Source organism: Phallusia mammillata, unplaced genomic scaffold (genome assembly GCF_965637545.1).
Source record: "Phallusia mammillata unplaced genomic scaffold, kaPhaMamm4.hap1.1 HAP1_SCAFFOLD_311, whole genome shotgun sequence".
Lineage (NCBI taxonomy): Eukaryota > Metazoa > Chordata > Ascidiacea > Phlebobranchia > Ascidiidae > Phallusia > Phallusia mammillata.
In genome coordinates, this window is record NW_027649041.1 from 1 (window position 1) to 16269 (window position 16269).

Here is a 16269-nt window from a genome sequence, read left to right on the forward strand (position 1 = left end):
AATTAAATAAGTTGGTAAGTAATTGCTAAATATAAAACATTTTCTCACCTTTCCGCGCATCGCTGTTAGATAAAACGATCCGCAAGAAACAGATTCGTAAGGATTTTACTTTCAAGTTTTCCTGTTAACGTCTCATCTAAAAGGACCGCATCCAAGGCAATTTCGCTGCAGCGAAACTAAAGTTAAAGGATTACGTACATATTTTAATTTTTAATATTTTGTCAACAATTTTAAAAAACAAATTATCAGGAATAAATAATAAAAACTACCTACAAAAATATTACTTGCATAAATCTTCGGAAAATCTGTGCTACTTTTATGGAAATCTGTATGACGAATCGCATAGAGTATTTTACTCTTCAGTCTTCACTCTTCACATCCCAAAGAAAGTTCAGTACCGTAGCTGATAAATCAGGATAAAACGTTGCTACATAAAATACAAACAATTCTGCCTGCAAAAGAGGTGCTTACTCATTTACTGTAATCACTGAAAGCAACCACAATCAACTTCACATTGTGTTGACTATTGACCCAAAACATCACTGAAGCGAAACGTTGTTTGCAAGAAATACTTAAAGGTAGTCGAGCACAAATTTAAAACTTTTTTTATCGCAGAGTCACTCACGCAAAATAAAGTAACGCAAATGTTAACATATAATTTTAGAACTACTGTTTCCCACTGCAAGCTGTTTTAGCATGGAAACGGGGCTTAAATCAAACAATTTGAAACAAGACAATTCACTATTCACATCACAATGCTAGCGAGGTGAAATCCCTCAAACCTTCGTTACAAAAGTATTGCGCAAATTTCGTCACTATATATATGTTACTGCGTGTAAAATGAAAACAATATTTCATTGTCGTTTTTTTGTCATCATTGTTTTCAATTTCGTTATGCTTTGTTTGGCACTTGGCAGTGATAAATTTTAAAAACATATCGCGTGAAAAAAAGGGTAAAAATTTAGCCAGGTTGGGTGTAGGTTTAGCAAAGATATTCTGTATTTTTTTAATAATGATTGGATGTATGTAATTGTCAACAGAATTAAGCCCACTGCTAAATAGTACTATGCATTAATTGTATATGTTGGGAATGTGAATTTATATTATTGCATCTGCACCATTTGGCTTTAATGGAGAGATAACATGCCTTTGCAACACAGCAAGAAGAGAAAATCTCATCATTCTGATGATTCAAATGCCAAACGTACAAAACACAGGTATCTCAAATAACAATCCTTTCCCCTTGTTCATTACAGCATTGTTAACAAACATCCGAACATTATTCAACCAGTACCATCTAAAACTGCGATCCCACTAAGCCCACTTAGCCAATGCCTAACCCGCTAAGCCCATATGTGCTACTTATTTTTTTTACTTTTTCAATTTTCTACTTTTTTGAAAAATGGATACAAGTAGGGCTATGGAATTTGAGTGAGGGTTTGTAATTAAACACTATAATTTAATCTCCTATAGGCGACCTCGGCTTGGCGCAGACTTTGCACCCTAGTAAAAATGTTACATTTCTACTTTAACTTAATGATAATGTGAGAATAGGTGTTTGTAGTAATATCTGTTATTTTTTTGGTAAATTTTAGTAACACAAGGCTACAGAAAGGTATTGATGAACTGTGGTCAGCTTCTTCAAAACAAAGAAGTTCTACTCCGAAACAAAGCGAACCATTTTCTGTCAAAAAATGTATAAAATGGTTTAAAGAGTTTGCAGGTATATATGTAACATTTTCTTTTTCCGGGATTTCTCCTTTTTTGGTGCCTTTTATTATACAATATTGTTTTAGGAAACAAGGAACAGATAGAACCAGATGGAGTAGAAAAGTTATGTGAAACATGTGAAGTTGAACCACATGATATTGTAATGTTGGTACTTGCTTACCACCTTAATGCACAAACTATGGGCTTCTTTACTCTCAAAGAATGGACTAAAGGAATGCACAAGCTCCAGTGAGTAATGAACACACTTCCACTATCAATTTCATTTATATGTTACATACAATTATAACATAGTTGGGTTCAGAAAAAAAAAATGTTTTCACTAATTTTTTGTTTTGGACCACAGGTATATTATGTATTGATTTGGGTTAGTTCAGCTATTTCTTAACCAAGGATAGAAGCATCATAAACAGATATGTATCACAACAGCCACACGGGTGTGCCAGAAAAAGAACTCTCATTTTGATGTAGTGCAAAAATGAAGCTCTGGCCAGTAACAAATAAAAATAGAATTAAAATATTTTTTGTGTGTAATTTTTGAATCCAACAGACGGTTCATTATGCTTTATTATATGTTAGTACCCATATAAACAGGTTTGGAAAACTGGACATCCAATATTTTGTGAGCAAAACTGCTGGAAAAATGACTTAAAATCATGTCTGACTTCAAAACTGCAATCAGCTGTTTTGGATTGCATGCTTGTAGGTTTTATAATGTGTTTTTAATTTAAAGGTGCGATTCCACTGTGAAGCTTCAAGGAAAACTGCCTTCCCTGCGATCATCTTTAGATGAACCTTCATTGTTCAAATCAGTGTACAGATATGCATTTGACTTTTTGAAGGTAGGTTGTTTTCACAAAACTCTTAACGCGTGACAAGTGATGTATCGAATCAATTACTATTTGATTAAGCAGCCATCATCTACATGGATACACAGTTGAAAATTTTAATCCATGTTAACTGTGGTCATGTAATACATACATGGAGTTTGTATGCATAAACGTTGAATACATATCACTCTCAATAGGTGTCTGTATTTACCACTTGACTGCTGTAGCCAACTTGTATAATGCAGGCTATGTTATGTTGCCAACTTTATAGATACCACTTGACCACCATAGCCAACCTGTAAAAATATTGTGTGGCCACTGTGGCTAATCTATCCTCACCTCAACCAAAATGATTGTTGGATTTTTCAAAGAAATACCTATTTAATAAGGTGTAAGTTGATTTACAGGTTCCCCACAGTGGTCTAGTGGCATTTACAACCACGCTTTTCAAATGCTTATCATCCAATTACTTAAAAGTGAAATATGTTTTAAATCTAAATCATAAATGTAGTAAGCATTATAAAACCTGACATAGCAATTATTGGTAATACCAATATTAAACCCATTACAATCGTAAAGGTTTCCATATTGTCACAGCTCAAACAAATTACAGTGCCTACTTTCGGTGTTGTTTTCCCCTTTACACAAAACTGGAAAACTATTTTCAAACTTTTGTTGACAGGAACCTGGCCAAAGGACTGTAGATTTGGGCACTGCGAAAGCTATGTTGGATGTTCTACTTTCTGATAGATGGTCACTACTAGACAAGTTTCAAAATTACTTAGATGTATGTTGTAATGTTGGTTGTAACTAGGCATTGTAGTAGTAATTATGGGTCCTTTTTGACACTTTCTGCTTCGTTTATTCTGGCTATACGACCGAAGGGGTTACACTTTTTAGTGCTATTTTTCTTTAAACTATAACATTGCAGACAGAACTGGTTTCTAGTGGGTTACACTTTTTAATCGACCTTTCTCTTTACACTATAACATTGGCAACAGAACTTGGTTGATATTATTGCAAGCAAAATTATGTCCATGTTTCTGTTGACAAGAAGAATTACCAAAAAAGCGTTTTTAACTTGTACTCTTGCTTCTCTAAAGGGCTGCAAAAACAAAGTCATAAACAGAGACCAATGGAACAACGTCCTGGAATTTAGTAGAATGATTCAGCCTGATTTATCAAACTATGATATGGATGGGGCATGTGAGTCAATAAAAGCAATAACTCACTGAAAAAAAGTTCTTTAAATTACGATCTTTTGTTTTCAGGGCCAGTGCTCCTTGATGAATTTGTTGAGTACATCAAGATGCACAACGAGATGTTGTAATAGTTTATTTCCTTACACTGTTACGTTTTTATGTGTGCCTTTTTCTTTCTAATATTGGCCGTTATATCGCCAGTGTTTTATTTAATAAATCGTCCAGCAGCGTGTACGTGTTTGTTGTAACTTTCAGGCATATCTGATCGGTTTTGCAAGTGATAATGAGTTTATTTTTCTCGTGAAAGAATATTATAGGCGGTACGGTTTGAAGTGTGTATTTACGGTCTTAGGCGTACGTAAAACTTACGGCAACAAATAAGTTGTACAAAATAAGTTTAATATGCAAGAAACCTAGTTTTAAACCGTTTTTTTTGGCAGCGCAAAAATGTAGCTTTGTGGGTCGATCCGTTGCCTGGAAGTGGCAGTGTTTGAGCCGTGTCTTGTCCTTTGAAAGATATATACGAGTTTTCTAACGTGGGGTCCATGAACTGCTCCGAAGCGTCCGTAGCCTACTCTGAGTTCTAGTTAAGATTTTTTTGCATGTTTGCTACAATTAGCATGTGTATATTTCCCGTTCCTGATTTTGATCATTATGATGCCTTTTTTTCTGGGTGAGCTTGGACTTGCGCCCGGTCCGAGAACTTCTGGTAGGTGGCGCAGCAGAGCATGGGCGTTATGTTGCTGACTCTTCATAAACCCAAATTGCTGTAACAGCACCATAAACGCCTATGCTCTGTTGCGCCACCTACCAGAAGTTCTCAGACCAGGCGCAAGCCCAAGCTCAGTGTTAGTAGCTCTACCTTTTTCTGTACATGGATAACCGCTTTTGTCGGGTAAATATGATTTTTTGAGGAGTCCCTGACCTGACCAAATGCAGGTGAAGAAACACTGCCCGGTGTTGCAAGGTCAAGATGACCAATTTATTTTCAGCCTATTGTGTTTCGGTATAGCAAAAATGTTTTAGCTGATTGGGCTTAGCCTTAAAACTATGGGGCGCCGTTGTCGAAAAAATTAAGTTGCCGCAACTTAATTTTTTCGACAACGGCGCCTTAAGGCCGTTTTGAAAACAAACAAAAAACTTGCAAGATAGCTAACTTGCGGCAACTTAGCGTTGCAAGTTAGCTAACTTGCCGCAAGTTAAGTTATCTTGCGGCAACTTAGCTAACTTGCAACGCTAAGTTGCGGCAAGATAGCTATCTTGCGACGCGAAGTTGCCGCAACTTAGCTAACTTGCAACGCTAAGTTGCGGCAACTTAGCTAACTTGCGACGCTAAGTTGCGGCAAGATAGCTATCTTGCCACGCGAAGTTGCCGCAACTTAGCTAACTTGCAACGCTAAGTTGCGGCAACTTAGCTAACTTGCGACGCTAAGTTGCGGCAACTTAGCTAACTTGCGACGCTAAGTTGCGGCAACTTAGCTAACTTGCAACGCTAAGTTGCGGCAACTTAGCTAACTTGCAACGCTAAGTTGCCGCAAGATAGCTATCTTGCGTCGCAAGTTACCCGGTGCATTGTGGGACATCTCCATACATTTAGATATGAATTTCCCACAATGCACCGGGTAACTTGCGACGCAAGATAGCTATCTTGCGGCAACTTAGCGTCGCAAGTTACCCGGTGCATTGTGGTTGTACATTCATTTTCGGCAACACATGTACATGTGGTCATACGATGGACTGTTTAATGGAATTTCGATACCCACACATTTTTGGCTTGTACGAAGACTTAAAAGAACAGCTGAAATGGTAGGCATTTGTTTGTAGTTTTTTAACTATTTTAATTTATTAGCTTTTTAAACTATTTACTTTTTATGCATATAGGGACGCCATCGTAAGAATGTTGATGTGGAACACCTAAGAGAATTTTTAACTCTGAGAATAAAACCCAGTGTGATTTGTCGCTTGCTTGACATTTCAAGACCAACACTGAAAAAAGTGATAAGTGAATCTAATCTGTCCATACCTACTTACAGGTATTGTTTTTTAAAACATAAGTAAGGTTACCCTTATGTGAAGGACTACTTATATCTATTTTTTTCCAGCTCAATTTCGGATCAAGAACTTGACACTACACTAAGAAATTTAAAAGAAAAACATCCCTCATCTGGTGAAGTGATGGTAAATGGACATCTTAAAGCACAGGGCATTTTCATTCAAAGAAAAAGGCTTCGGCAAAGTTTGCACAGAGTTGATGAAGAGGGAATAAGAGCGCGGCAACTGACTACAATTGCTAGAAGGAAATATTCTGTTCCCTGTCCGAATTACATTTGGCATATAGATGGTACCCACAAGTTGATTCGATGGAAGTTTGTGATTCATGCTGCAATTGATGGGTACAGCAGGTTAATTACATACTGTCACTGCGCTGACAATAATAGGTCAGGGACTGTATTGAATTTGTTTGAAGATGCTGTGGCAAAATTTGGCCTGCCACTAAAAGTAAGAAGTGATTATGGTGGTGAAAATGTTCAAGTCTGGAGGTATATGTATGAAAGAAGACTTAACAGTAAATGTGTGATTGCAGGAAGTTCAGTGCATAACCAACGAATTGAAAGACTTAACAGAGACATCAATTCACAAGTTGTAAATCGATTTCACAATGAATTTACATACCTTGAGGATTCAAACTTTTTGGATGTTACAAGTTTGATAGAGCTTTTTTGTGTTCATTTTGTATATAAAGATGTCATAAATAAAAGGCTGGCAGAGTTTGTAGAAGGTGCCAACCATCATTTACTCTCCACTGAGAACTATTATTCCCCTTTACAACTTTTTCACATGAACCGTCACCTATTGCAGCTTCAAGCCTTAAACCCATGTGATGAGATTGAAGTTGATGACATAACATATCCCAGTACTAACAATGTTGATGTGGATACTGATTGGTTACAGTTGCCAGAAGATGTGAAACAAAGCCTGAGTGAAGCAATAACCCAAGAAAGTGACAACATTGATAAATATAAATGTGCTGTTCGATTTGTCAACAACTATCTTGCAGAACAATAAATGCTGCTTTTTCTTTTCTGCTCATTTTTGTCACATGTGCTGATTTTTAATGCTTTTATTATGGCAATGTGAAAAGAAATAAATCGGATAATACTTTCAGCTTGGAACTGATACTGCAGCAGGTGGAATATGAGTGTGGCAAGCAATATGACAATAGGGACAGTGGCACATGAGGTGACAGTGTGTGGCATTGCAAGCAGAACAGTGAAGAGGTATATTATACATTTGTTTAAGGATACACAAATACTAATGCCATGATTTTTTACAGTGACTTTTAACAGCAATAAACTAAAAACCTGGTTATTCAAAAGGACATGAAATTCACAATGAAATATTGACACAACATCCAATTAAAATAAGTTGTGTAAATATGTTTTGTAGTGGATAAAAAAGGACAATCACTTACATGTAGCTAAAATAATCACAATCAAGAGGTAAAGCAACTTCATATAAAAATAAATGTAGCAGAATTTTAAAATTGCTTGGTCATGTACATTTTCATTGACACATATGAGATACAATATACGGTTCAGTACAATGGTATATTTTTTTTTCATGCTTTAAACTCGGCCAAACCCGGGTGAATTGCATATGCCAAATTCCATTTTACTTTTAAAAGCTTCATAATCATCATGCTGCAATGGAATGCTTAAAATATTGGAACATGTATTTGCAAGGGGAAAATGAGACAATTCAGTAAATTGAAGAGTAGGTGGTGGTGAAAATCCTAATGGGGGTATTTCATCTGCCCCAGTGGCAAAAATTAAGATACCTTGAAGCGAGCATTCAGAATCTTTTTCTGTAATGAAAAATATTTTAAGATAATACACACAACAATCAATATAACAAAATATTAGTCAAAGTACCTCCCACTTCATCTACAAAGTGTCTCCACCAGCTTAGCACCAGGTTTTCCCTATGTCTTTTGTTGCTTCCAGATTCAGATAATTTTGGGGAAAACATTGCTATAATTTTATTTCCTGAAAGCGGATCACTGCAGTCATTTGCAATAAAAAGCATTTTAAATGCATTTGGTGTATTTTTCATTTGCTCCAAGAGGCCAGTTTGGTTTAGGCCTAAACTAAACCTAAAAATAAACAAACCTTATTGAACTTGCAAATGACAATTTTGATTGTAACAAACCTGTGAAGTGGTTCTGACTTGCCTTCTGTGTAAAACTTCATTGCAGTCTTTATAATTTCATTTTTACCCGTTAAATTTGTGCAATGTGTGTGGCAACCAGCTAATTTCAAAAAGTTAAATGAATCCATCAAGCAATCATTCAGTTCATCAAGGGATATTGCATCATGTATCTGCATAAGTAAAACAAGTTAACTATGTAACAAATACACACATATATACAAACAGGAAATGATGAAAATTGCTTTACCTTCTGAAGCTGAGAAATATATTCACAACCAATATCAGTCATATCCGTTAGAGCCTCCATATAGTCCCTCGGGAGATTTAGAATTTGACTGTACAAAAGCTTAGAAAAACATTTTGGACCTGGGCCACCATGCAGTAGTGTGAGAGATATGAGAGTTCCGTAGATGTAATACAAATCTTTAGCAACAGCTAGATAAAAGAATACACATGAAAATGCTATGTTGTAAAAAATGTTTAAGTATTTAAAGTATTACCTATCGGATTGTGAGTAAGAAATCTTTTATTTTCTTTTCCTTCGAAAATTATACTGTTCGTGATTGCATGCATTACCAGGCGCAAAAATTCTCTAGTTGGACCTCCAGCATCCACTGCTCCTTCAAATTGGCCATTTTCATCACTGAACTCAACACTAATACTGGCCATTGGTTTAAAAAATTTGCGTTTGACAGTTCGCACAGCCCCATCTAATATGTTTGACCTAATAACATGAAACTTGTTGACAGCTGATTCATCAATTTGTTCTTGCAAAGTTTGTAGGCACTGTTCTGCGGTGACATTGTTTTCGGATTTCCTGCAATGTAAATATTCGTTGGTGGCAGTGTACATTATTGACAAAAATTAAAGGAAATATAAATACATATGTAACTGACTCTGATATGGATGGTTCTCCAAGCAAAGATTCTTGAATGGCCTGCTGGATGTCCCCATCACTGTCATCACTCGAACAATTAAATTCTTCATTGCAACTCGCAATGAGATTGACATACTCACTACAGAAAAAAGATTTAACTTGCAAATTTGTTATGTATTTCTGTATTTTTTCTACTTGTAAACTGAAGATTCTGCAGTGGTTTCAGAACATTCATTTGATGTATCTTCTAAAACATTGCCTTTTGAACTGTTGGAAGTATCATTGCATTCCTAAAGAATGAAGTTTAATATATTAGGTTAATGTACAAAAGAATAAATGGCAATTGTAAAACTAACATACCATGTCACAACGGTTAATTGCAATTTCCACAGTTTTGATTGCAAGATGATCCTTTGTGCAGATATATATTTTTTTAGTATTTAATGCAAGCACTGCTCTGGCATTCCACATAAAGTTATCATCCACTGCTGCTTTTGTCAGTAAATTAAGGCCTGGTTTGTGCACCAAGAAGTCAAAAGCAGAAAAATGTGAAAAGCATTCTCCAAAAGCGTTGATGATTGCTGTTTTCATTTCAGTCATGTTCCATGCATTGTTAATTTGCAAAACATGGTGCAAACCCATTGTTTTTAATTTGTTTTGGCATCTTGGTATAGCCATAAACCATTCACCATTCATTATTTGTATTGTTTGGGAAAACTCTTGAAGTGGTATGCACACCACAGTCCTTGAACCGTACCGTTGTTTTTGTTTATTTTTAAGAGATAGTTTACGACCTCCTTTGATTGCAGTTGGTGTGTATCTTTTTCCTGTGTATGAATTAAATGGACGGAAAACTTTCTTTCGCTCCTATTGAAACAGGCAAAAACCATGTATAATATTTTTTACATGTATCCAAATACAAATGTAAACATGCAAGCTTACAGGTTGAAATTCATCATCACTATCGGTTAGAGTGGAATGACTTGGTTCATTTTTGTCATTATCAAAAGTTGGATTCTGCCAATACATCACAAATATCATATAAAGCAAAGGCATTTTGGCGCAGGAACCCCAGGTATAAACAGATACAAACATGCTTAGCAATCTATAGCATGTGATTTTACATACATTATTTGTCTGCCTTGTCCCCTGGTGATGCACCTGTCCACTCCTGGAAGTTGATTGTCCAGTAAGAGTTCTACAAGTATTAGCACTAACGCGTCCGGTTTGTTGCCTTGATAGTGTAGTAACAACTGAAGTCAACTGATTTACAACTTCTTGCAAGTCTAATTGCACGTATTTATCGTTGGATTCCATCATACAATCCAAACCGCTATTATTATGTATTTATAGCAGAATACATACGCACTCAAGTGCAATGAAACGATATGAATGAGCAAAAGGATTAAACATCATATTTCGCGGGTATTACAACCACGTTGCTGGAACCAGTTTCAGTTTCCCACAATGCACCGGGTAACTTGCGACGCAAGATAGCTATCTTGCCGCAACTTAGTGTTGCAAGTTAGCTAAGTTGCGGCAACTTAGCGTCGCAAGTTACCCGGTGCATTGTGGGAAATTCATATCTAAATGTATGGAGATGTCCCACAATGCACCGGGTAACTTGCGACGCAAGAAAGCTATCTTGCCGCAACTTAGCGTCGCAAGTTAGCTAAGTTGCGGCAACTTAGCGTCGCAAGTTAGCTATCTTGCCGCAACTTAGCGTTGCAAGTTAGCTAAGTTGCGGCAACTTAGCGTTGCAAGTTAGCTAAGTTGCGGCAACTTAGCGTCGCAAGTTAGCTAAGTTGCGGCAACTTAGCGTCGCAAGTTAGCTATCTTGCCGCAACTTAGCGTTGCAAGTTAGCTATCTTGCCGCAACTTAGCGTTGCAAGTTAGCTAACTTGCTGCAAGTTAGCTATGTTTCGTTGCAGGTTAGCTATCTTGCTGCAACTTAGCTATCTTGCGGCAACTTAATTTATTCGACAACGGCGCCCCATATAAAACTCAAAACGTACTCAGTAAAAAATGTTTTAATTTGCTCGTTACGCATGACCAACTGCAACGTCCCTGAGTACCCTCTTAGGGATTTTTTTGCCGGTGGTGCGATTTTTAACAGATGCAATTAATCTTTTGCACGGATTCTTTTTGCTTGTTTTTGTCAGTATTTTGTAACATAGTTTGTTTGAATCAAAGGTAATTTATAGAACAATGGAAGAAATAAAAAATAATACACCTGTAATTTCTGAAAAAGAAGCGAGAAGGTAAGAAAATTAACCCATTTTTATTTGTTTGTCATATTTGTCAACAAACATTTTTTGAACATATACGCTTTTTGCCAGATTTTTGTGAAAAAAATGCAAAAACTGTTACATGCGTGAAATAGCGTACTAGCCCAACATGTTTGTTTAATTGTTTGAAGCTTATGACTGTCATAAGACCTAGAAACATTCTTGTGATTTACAGTCAACTGTCAGCTGCACTGATGAGACCATTAGGGTCGAAAATCTCAGTAGCTTAACTCAGTTTTTTTAACATACCATACTCGATAAATTTTTAACATTAAATTTTTTTTTAACATACTTGATAAATCAAAAGTGTGAAACTGGGAAAACTTATATGTTGTGTTCATTGTTTAAAAATATATTGACATAGTGGTTGTGTTACATATGTAATCATAGTTATAATGGCTTATAATATGTTATAACTGCAGCGTCTTTAGTCATGATCCACCAATTGTGCCCTATCTGCTTAACTCCTTCATACAAAATATACTGACAACATGTGGACAGCAAGCATGTAACAGATTGTTGTTACCCTTACCCACTTACTCTAAATTTGATTCCCTTTTTTAGGCTTGCTCATTTGAAGGAGATGGAAAAACACATTGGGCATGAAACAATGCATTTGGAGATGGTTCTAATTCTTATCACAACACTTGTAGCTTCACAGATTGCTCTTGTACAATGGAAAAACAGACACCCAAAGTCATACAATGTAATCGCATGGTTTGTTGTAACACTGTCAGACCACTTTAAACACATAAACTACCAGTATGCAAATCTTATACATGACAATGTTTCACAACATATTGGCCCAATTGGTGATTTGAAAGATTGGAGTATGCAATTATTTTTCACTAACTGTTAATATTTTTAGTTGGCCCTGCTGATTTCCATTTGTCAAACCCGGCAGACTTTTTGATGTGCTTAATACCAAAGCAATATTCCTATTAAAACCAGTTTTGATGTAACTTTGTGCAATGAATGTGCTGTTTTGATGCAGAAACTACCAAAATGACTAAAATAAAGAAATTGGTTTACACCTTTAAAATGGCTTTGATGTCTTGTTCTTTATTATGAGGCAAAGACTGCTCTTCTTAGATAATTTACAGGTGTCTTAACTATCTCTTGTTTGCATTTTAACAGGCAGTCACTTTGCTTGGAATGTGGTTTGTACCATTTTTGTTTAGCAGTCGTATGTTATGGTGGCGATTTTTAACAATTTGGACATTTTACACTATTGTTACCACCTTTGTTGTTCTCAAAGCAAGGAGAAGACCTTTATCAGGAAATACTCCAAGGTAAACCAAGTATATATATGAGAAACATTTTCTCATCATAGTGCACTTTACTCAGACCTAAAATGTTTATTATTGGCACAAAAAGAGTATCTGGTCAAAACTTTTTAATATATTGATATACGGAAGCAACAGGAAATCATACTTATTGCTAATCATAGTGATAACTAAACAATGTGGGCACTACTGAGTCATAGTTTCAAATGACCATAAATCATTTTCTTATGCATTGTTATATATTACCCAATAAAATTACTGCAGTGTAAAAAAATCTAAAACAATAAGTGTAAACAAACAAAATCATTTTTTTAGCATGAAAAGTGCCACAAACACAAATTTAATCTGATATTCACATAAATAAGCACTTGTGTTTTAATTGGTTGTGTTTCGGCTATGTGTCTTTTATATACGTTTGTTTTAAACTGGTAGGGATTTTAAACCTAAACTTTATGAAACAAAACAAAGATAGAAATTGAATGTTCTATATACCAACAGTTTGTAAACAAAAGCACAATAACATTTTTGTCCTTAGGCGTAACATTGTAAAAAAAAATACAATAGACTTTTTATACTGACATAGAATTCAATGTTTATGATTTGTTCCTAGTATTTAAATCAAACACTCTAAAAATTGCATTGAAAAAATATGGCAAATTGGACACAGGTTTAAGCATATTCAACGGTTTTAACACTTATTGTTACTTTCAGACTTGTGTACAAATGGTTTCTAGTGCTGTTTCAAGTCAGCTATGCAGTTGGGGTGGTTGGATATATATGTATAATGTTCACAGTCTTTGGGTTAAACATGTTGTTCCTTATTAGACCAGAAACAGTAAGTTGTCCTATTGTTACACTTTGCTAATAAAACCTTATATTATCTATGTACAATTATATGTGTTTTAATCTTTTAGGCCATGGACTTCAGCGTACTTTTGTTGTTTTATGGATTGTACTATGGTGTTATGTCACGCGATTTTGCTGAAATCTGCTCTGAAATGATGGCATCTACTATTGGGGTTTGTGCAATATTTATGAATAGCCATTTAATCTGCATTATTAATGAGTACCAGATGTTTGATGCCAAAACAACTGACCTAAGCATTGTGTTGTGGTCTGGTTGTTTTGAAAGCTTGAGTCATCATGGTGAAACGCTTTGTGGTAATTTAATTCTGTACTATCATACTGAGGAGCATTTTCAAAGTTGCCATCAAGTTTTTAGGAGGTTTGGACAAACTTGTAATTGTAACGACCATTGTTTTTCACTTTGCACTGTGTAATATAAACTGTAACAATTTACAACAGGTAAATAAAACACTTTTAAATCAAATCGTTTAAAATTAGGAAGGGACACACAAAGTCATGATTCGTTTCATTTTTGCACGATTAAATGTATTCTATGATGTAATATGTTTTTAAATTTTTGAAATATAACTTTTTTGTATTAGTTGCTCTCATATTCTCATACCAAATTTGTGTTTTTTGTGTCTACTCTAGTATTACACAAAATCTGGAATTCCAACTAAGACTTTAAAAGATGGAGTTTGCGCAGTTTGTGGTCAAGAACTAGTACTACCACTTGACGAACATGACACAACTGTTGAGAAAGTGTACAAGCTTTCATGTTATCACACATTTCATGACTACTGTATCAGGGGCTGGTGCATTGTAGGTAAGATCAAAAAGTATTGAAGCATATTATTGGTGCTTGTGCATATAGCAAGTTCACTTGGTGCTTTTTGCATGTTTATGTAGTGTTTAGCACTGGGGTGTGCAACCTCCAGGTCAAAAGCGTATCATTAAACAGAGGTTTCATGGCCCATGTAGAAGTTGAATAATAAATGTACACATTACTTGCTAAGATTACTGATGGCTGTTTACTCAATACAAGCACATTGGAACTTGTTTAGGTAAAATCAACTTGTGTGATATAAAGATGTCACCCATGGTCTAATTACATTAATTGTGTTTGCTTACAGTTGATAAAGGTCGCACACCCCTGGTTTAGACCACAAAAAATCATGTCTAAGGTTTATATTGTTACTTTATGGTGCATTAAAAAGTTAAAGTCACTTAATTTTAATGACAATGACATGCAATCTACGCTTGTTAAATGCAAGAATATCCAAAATTGTACAATTAGTGACTTTGTCACCTTAATTAATTTTATGTTATGTATTGTTTCAAAAATCTGTTTTGGGGGACTTGATATACATTGGGCAGAATAAAAAACACTAAATGAGTTGAAAAAACAACAATATCTTGACTATGCAACACATATTTTTGACACGCACAATTCTACTTGTATTTGCAGGTAAAAAGCAAACCTGTCCTTACTGCAAAGAAAAAGTTGACTTGAAACGCATGTTTACTAGTCCATGGGAACGACCTCATTTATTATATGGCCAACTACTGGACTGGATTCGATATTTAGTGGCTTGGCAACCAGTTATTATTGTTATTGTACAAGGAATTAATTGGACCCTGGGTTTAAAGTGATAACAGTGGTTCACACATTTTGATTTTATCCTAAGTTATTACTTTTTCTATATGCAAGTGCAAATGCATTTCGTGCTTTTATGAGCATTCATATAGTTGATCATTGTTTAGTTAGTGCTCTTCAACCTTTTTTACTTATCTAAAATGTTACTTATCTACCCTTCAGGACTACTGTTGCATTTTTGATGTAACAATTCATGGCCCTGTGCACCAGTTTATACACATCAAAGGTAAAACTAAAATGTTAAGCTAAAAAAGTTATTTGAAGTAACATTTTTTCAAAAGAATGGAGATGCATTGAAATGGTTGTATATACAGTGGTGGGATTCAGCCAGTTCGCACCGGCTCTATAGAACCGTCTCATGAAATTTTATGAGATCAGCGAACCGGTTAGCATTTCTGGTATCTGTCAATGAACTTTTTGTAACAGAACCAGCTAAAAAATATGACTTTTGTGATAGAACCGACTGACAAAAAAATGAATACCACCCCTGGGTATATATATAGTCATCCTTACACTGCAACAAGTTACTTGTTACACATATATTTGTTGGGTGATACCTGTGCACCAGTCATACACTGGGGCTTTAGTGGTGCACACTGGTTGAAGAGCACTGTATTAGTTTTTGCTGTTGAATTGCCAGTGGGGGAAATAAACAAGTAAAAAAACTACCTGATTTGCTGTGAGAATGTTTTAGACAATTTTTACATAAATATTTGTACTACACCCTGACCAGATCTGTACATTACCCAAGACAACTTTCTAAATAGATTTTCCTTTAGTTGAGGGGTTGGCAAACTTTTTTTGGCAACTGACTGATAGTGATTGGATGAGTACCCAGCACTCGATTTCTATGGTATCGATACTCATACTCAGTAAATTGGCTGATTTACACTGTAAGAATACAGGCAATTTTGCCAATATTTGCTTTGGACAGGACAAATTGAGAAAAAGTTTATTTTTTCGCTATCATGTGGAGATTACATTTTTCTATATGCTTCTGTGCATATGTACCCTGACCATGGCAGATAAATTAACTAGTGATATACAACTGAGTATAACACTATATTTAAGTACTCTGTATCGAAGGTATATACATGTGGTACTCGCTTCAAAATCTGGTATCGTCCCATCAATACTGAGTGGTTCAATTTAGTTTCATGTGCAAATTTATCAAAACCTTTGTCATCATGATGTTGAGAAAGGACTTACATTACCTCAGCAGCATGCTACCTAGGGATCCAATCTACATAGTAATGTTTTGCTGCATAGTAATGTTAAAAATTCATTCACAGTACACAGGCATTTGCTGACCCCTGCTCTAGTTAATGAATAAAAACTTTTTAAAT

General features: G+C 35.4%; 4 protein-coding genes across 5 annotated transcripts; 3 read left to right on the forward strand and 1 right to left on the reverse strand.

The window, feature by feature from the left end:
* The first annotated feature begins 1015 nt into the window (after positions 1-1015).
* On the forward strand, positions 1016-3992 carry LOC145208625 (DCN1-like protein 5). 2 transcript variants are annotated; one of them, XM_080078974.1, is made up of 7 exons: positions 1016-1217; positions 1596-1723; positions 1797-1959; positions 2462-2570; positions 3241-3345; positions 3662-3764; positions 3830-3992. In XM_080078974.1, the coding sequence occupies exons 1-7, from the start codon at positions 1144-1146 to the stop codon at positions 3886-3888; spliced, it is 741 nt and encodes a 246-aa protein (XP_079935100.1). In that variant the 5' UTR covers positions 1016-1143; the 3' UTR covers positions 3889-3992. The 2 variants fall into 2 exon arrangements, with proteins under 2 accessions (XP_079935100.1, XP_079935101.1); XM_080078975.1 differs by lacking the exon at positions 3241-3345.
* A 1351-nt stretch (positions 3993-5343) lies between these two features.
* Positions 5344-6925, forward strand: LOC145208622 (uncharacterized). The gene is made up of 3 exons (XM_080078972.1): positions 5344-5566; positions 5642-5793; positions 5863-6925. The coding sequence occupies exons 1-3, from the start codon at positions 5474-5476 to the stop codon at positions 6824-6826; spliced, it is 1209 nt and encodes a 402-aa protein (XP_079935098.1). The 5' UTR covers positions 5344-5473; the 3' UTR covers positions 6827-6925.
* On the reverse strand, positions 6867-10382 carry LOC145208621 (uncharacterized). The gene is made up of 10 exons (XM_080078971.1): positions 9975-10382; positions 9789-9863; positions 9207-9713; positions 9042-9136; positions 8866-8985; positions 8470-8786; positions 8217-8404; positions 7970-8139; positions 7693-7913; positions 6867-7625 (listed from the first exon to the last, which is right to left on the reverse strand). The coding sequence occupies exons 1-10, from the start codon at positions 10164-10166 to the stop codon at positions 7387-7389; spliced, it is 2124 nt and encodes a 707-aa protein (XP_079935097.1). The 5' UTR covers positions 10167-10382; the 3' UTR covers positions 6867-7386.
* Positions 10383-10964: 582 nt separating this feature from the next.
* On the forward strand, positions 10965-15591 carry LOC145208623 (E3 ubiquitin ligase Rnf121-like). Its single transcript, XM_080078973.1, has 7 exons — positions 10965-11107; positions 11699-11840; positions 12272-12426; positions 13132-13255; positions 13335-13439; positions 13918-14092; positions 14735-15591. The coding sequence occupies exons 1-7, from the start codon at positions 11055-11057 to the stop codon at positions 14917-14919; spliced, it is 939 nt and encodes a 312-aa protein (XP_079935099.1). The 5' UTR covers positions 10965-11054; the 3' UTR covers positions 14920-15591.
* Positions 15592-16269: the final 678 nt, after the last annotated feature.